Genomic DNA, 5,000 nt, shown 5'->3' on the forward strand with positions numbered 1-5,000 from the left:
TCATGCTATCAGACAGGATCATTAGCATCTTCACCTCACAGTTTAGAGACAGGAGCCCAACACCTCGGAGAGCCTAACCTCAGTAGATAGAGGCATGGTTTTGGATATGCATTATTTCCCTCACGGGATCAAAAGAGTATATATACTAAGTTGTCAACTCAATATGCTACCCAACTCCTGGTACAGAACATGGTTATATTGCGCCTCAACTGTAACGCCTGCCTCACTGGCCTGTCCCGGGACAGTGCACAGTAAACAACGAAACCCTTGCAGATGATCCAGAACGCAGTGTTGTGTCTGGTCAGTAAACAACGAAACCCTTGCAGATGATCCAGAACGCAGTGGTGTGTCTGGTCAGTAAACAACGAAACCCTTGCAGATGATCCAGAACGCAGTGGTGTTTCTGGTCAGCCCAAAAGAGCACGTTACTCCATTCCTCATCAAGCTCTACTGGCTACCTGTAGCCACCCTCATCTAATGGAAATCACTACTGCTGGCCTACACAGTGATCTCCAGTTCCGCACCCTCTTACTAAATGCTCTCATGAAGGAATATGCTACCACTCAACTGCAGTGCTTCTTCTCAGAGCGTCGCCTGGCACTCCCGCTCAGCAGTCTAAACTACTCTCATCCCTAACAGGGCAACACAGCGCTACTAGCTGCTATCAGAGCCAGCCAGCTCTTCCAGGAAGAGCTCCTCTTTCACCACTAACACGCTAACACACTTAACTTGCACTTAACATGACCTGTCTCTTTCCTGTCTATACCTCTTATTGACATCCATTGACTTAACTGGACTCTGAACTGTCATTCTATATCTTATACCAGGTAGTATCTGTTACATCACTGTCTCATTCACACCGATTGCTCTTTATTGTTTGTTAACTTGCTTCAGACAAAGGCGTCAGTTAAAGGAATAAATGTTGTGTAATATAAAAGTGTCAATATCTCTATGGAAAGCTTATATGAGATGAGTACTATTTAGTAAGTAAATATATTTAAAAGTTTTAATAGCCACAATATCTCTTCCATAGAGGTCATTGTACAGGATAATGAAGTGATTGATGTTCTGCCACTCTGCAAGTCGTCTTTACTGAAGGTCCTTTCATGAGGGTGTCCTCGCGTTTCAGATTCACGGCTTGCGTTTTCACCCAGGGGCTCATGGGATACCCCTGGGAGCTGCAGTCCTCCCGCCTCCCCACGGGCCTCAACATGACAGATATAAATAGAGATTCATGTCCATACTCTGCCTGTCAACCGCCTGTTGCTATGACAACTGTGATGATGGGGGGGGGGGGGTTCTCCCACTGACATTCGAGCGATGGATCCGCACCTCCTGTGTTTCTCAGCGAGCGAGTGCAGAACTCAATTACGCACAGAGGGAGCTTCAAGTGCTCCAGCGCCTCGGAAGCACTCGATGGGGATCACACCAGGGGGAGAAAAACAGCCTGTAGGCCTCGACCAGCCCATCTAACACTGCCACACTCATCATGGCTGCTCTCACTAACCAGCCCATCTAACACTGCCACACTCATCATGGCTGCTCTCACTAACCAGCCCATCGAACACTGCCACACTCTTAATGGCTGTTCTCACTAACCAGCCCATCTAACACTGCCACACTCATCATGGCTGCTCTCACTAACCAGCCCATCTAACACTGCCACACTCATCATGGCTGCTCTCACTAACCAGCCCATCGAACACTGCCACACTCTTAATGGCTGTTCTCACTAACCAGCCCATCTAACACTGCCACACTCATCATGGCTGCTCTCACTAACCAGCCCATCTAACACTGCCACACTCTTAATGGCTGTTCTCACTAACCAGCCCATCTAACACTGCCACACTCATCATGGCTGCGCTCACTAACCAGCCCATCTAACACTGCCACACTCATCATGGCTGCTCTCACTAGCAAACTCATCTAACACTGCCACACTCATCATGGCTGCTTTCACCAGCCAACCCATCTAACACTGCCACACTCATCATGGCTGCTCTCACCAGCCAACCCATCTAACACTGCCACACTCATCATGGCTGCTCTCACTAGCCAACCCATCTAACACTGCCACTACTGAGAGCTGTGCATGGCAGGGGGGGGGCTGAGCAGGTGATGTGGGAGAGGAAGTGAGGTCGATGACTGACAGCCCAAGTGGTGAAATGATGATGGGATGGAGTGAACGTTTTGGATGAGGCGTCCACATCGGTGTGGTGTGAAGCAAAGTGGACACACATGTGCGCTCCTGGAGGAACAGAAAGGCCACATGGGGTTCACACTCGATTATAAAGTGGGACACGCACACACACACACACACACACACACACACACACACACACACACACACACACACACACACACACACACACATACACACACACCCACACACCACAGGTAAACATACACAGACTACACCTGTAGTCTTGGCATGTACAGACTTATGCACAAACATAGAACATGCACACTACCCCCCCCCCCACACACACACACACACAAATGAATACTGCAATATTCATATGCACAGTAAACAAACACATGTTGTCCTCCATCGCTTACAAACACACAGACACACACACACACACACACACACACACACAGACTGAGACACTGAGCTTGAGTGTGTCAGATGAGGATGGATGTGGCTGTGGAAAAGCTTACTTGGCGGTAAAGGTTCATCGATAGCTGGGCAGTGCTGGAGGTCAGGCCACAGAGCAGGCAACACTGCCACTGGGTGGTGACTGGACAGTGGAGGCCTATTGCCTACAACAGTGAGAGAAACAAAACAATGCATGGCTGTGACATGAATTATGATATGGCTGTGACATGAATTATGATATGGCTGTGACATGAATTATGATATGGCTGTGACATGAATTATGATATGGCTGTGACATAAAGCATGATATGGCTGTGAATTGAATTATGATATGGCTGTGACATAAAGCATGATATGGGCATGATATGGCTGTGACATGAATTATGATATGGCTGTGACATGAATTATGATATAGCTGTGACATGAATTATGATATGGCTGTGACATAAAGCATGATAGGGCTGTGACATAAAGCATGATATGGGCATGATATGGCTGTGACATGAATTATGATATGGCTGTGACATGAATTATGATATAGCTGTGATATGAATGATGATATGGCTGTGACATGAATTATGATATGGCTTTCAGATGATGACTGCACCTCAGCATTTAGCACTGTAGCATTTATCATTGCTTGTCTTTAACCCACTGCAATTGTCTCTGCCCTTATAATGAGGGCTGGCAAATGAGACTGTAATGAGATTAATTCAGGCAAGGAAACAAAATGGCTGATGTGAGAGAAATGGGAGGCAGGATCTGCTGCTGAGGGGGGGAGCTGGGTGGAGGGGTGAATGGGTGGAGGGGTAAAGCTGGGAGAGGAGGGGGTAGGGGTAATGAGCTGATCAGCCTGTAGCCCACTGGAGAAATGGAAAACTAAATCAAGTGTGAGGAAAGATGCGGTTGCCTTTGCAGAGTGCATGCACGCTGCGCGGGGGAACTCTGATGATGCAGTGCTATTTTTGGACCTCCTCCCCTCCCCTCTCCTCTCCTCTCCGACAGCATGGAAAGTACAGTAAACAAACGCTCCACATGGAGTTGGGAAACGCTGCACAGCTAGCTACTGTAGCTATAGCGCTATGCTGCTCGTACCTCCAAAACACTTCCTACAAATGCACTCACATTCTAACACTTTCTACAAATGCGCTCACATTTTAAAACTTCCTGTAAATACGCTCACATTTTAACAATACCACACACTCGGTGCAACCAAAGACTAAAACCAAACCAAAGTGCTGCGGTCGAGTGAAAAGAAAAACACAGCCCAATATGACAGGAAAGCAATGATTCCTTGTGCCTGTTTTCATATCAATGAAACACATCTGTTAATTCACATCAATCAATCAATTAGACAAATCTGTTGCTAAAGCTTGGCTCTATATGTGTGTGACTGTGTGTGTATGTGTGTGTGTGTGGAGGGCTTCTTGCTCCAAGAGGCAGTGAGGCCATCAGTTGCGGTCAGCATCAGCACTGCTGTATGTCGCCGGAGCGCTGACAGGTTTATCTGTTATCGTAACTCAGACCCTGACGAGGTGCATCAGTTGCCCGCCTGCTCCTCAGCTCCTCAGCTCCATGAGACCACCCCCGCACTCCACCCTTTAAATCTCCACCCCCCCACTCCACCCTTTCAGAGAGAGATAAGAGTGGCAGCCTGCTGAGCTGATACAGCACTCGACTCCATCACCCCACTCCACCCTTTACATCTCCATCACCCCACTCCATCACCCCACTCTATCACCCCACTTCATCACCCCACTCCATCACCCCACTCCACCCTTTACATCTCCATCACCCCACTCCATCACCCCATCACCCCACTCTATCACCCCACTCAATCACCCCACTCCATCACCCCACTCCACACACCCCACCCCATCACCCCACTCTATCACCCCACTCCACCCTTTACATCTCCATCACCCCACTCTATCTCCCCACTCCATCACCCCACTCCACCCTTTACATCTCCATCACCCCACTCCATCACCCCACTCCACCCTTTACATCTCCATCACCCCACTCCATCACCCCACTCTATCACCCCACTCCATCACCCCACTCCATCACCCCACTCTATCACCCCACTCCATCACCCCACTCCACACACCCCACCCCATCACCCCACTCTATCACCCCACTCTATCACCCCACTCCACACACCCCACTTTTTCACCCCATCACCCCACTCCATCACCCCACTCTATCACCCCACTCCATCACCCCACTCTATCACCCCACTCCACACACCCCACTCTATCACCCCACTCCATCACCCCATCACCCCACTCCATCACCCCACTCCATCTGTTAATTCACATCAATCAATCAATTAGACAAATCTGTTGCTAAAGCTTGGCTCTATATGTGTGTGACTGTGTGTGTATGTGTGTGTGTG

The 5,000-nt window shown here is 48.8% G+C and overlaps 1 protein-coding gene across 1 annotated transcript in view; it reads right to left on the reverse strand.

The window, feature by feature from the left end:
- Nucleotides 1-5,000, reverse strand: part of hecw1a (HECT, C2 and WW domain containing E3 ubiquitin protein ligase 1a) — a 91,000-nt gene that overhangs the window by 35,152 nt on the left and 50,848 nt on the right. The window contains exon 10 of the mRNA XM_076291220.1: nt 2,665-2,759. Coding sequence (XP_076147335.1) covers nt 2,665-2,759 — 95 coding nt within the window. The remainder of the gene's footprint in view (nt 1-2,664; nt 2,760-5,000) is intronic.

This window comes from Alosa pseudoharengus, unplaced genomic scaffold, assembly GCF_046254945.1.
Source record: "Alosa pseudoharengus isolate Yale_2024_CS ecotype anadromous, Long Island Sound unplaced genomic scaffold, YU_APseudo_1.1 YU_APseudo_1.1_scf_18, whole genome shotgun sequence".
Lineage (NCBI taxonomy): Eukaryota > Metazoa > Chordata > Actinopteri > Clupeiformes > Clupeidae > Alosa > Alosa pseudoharengus.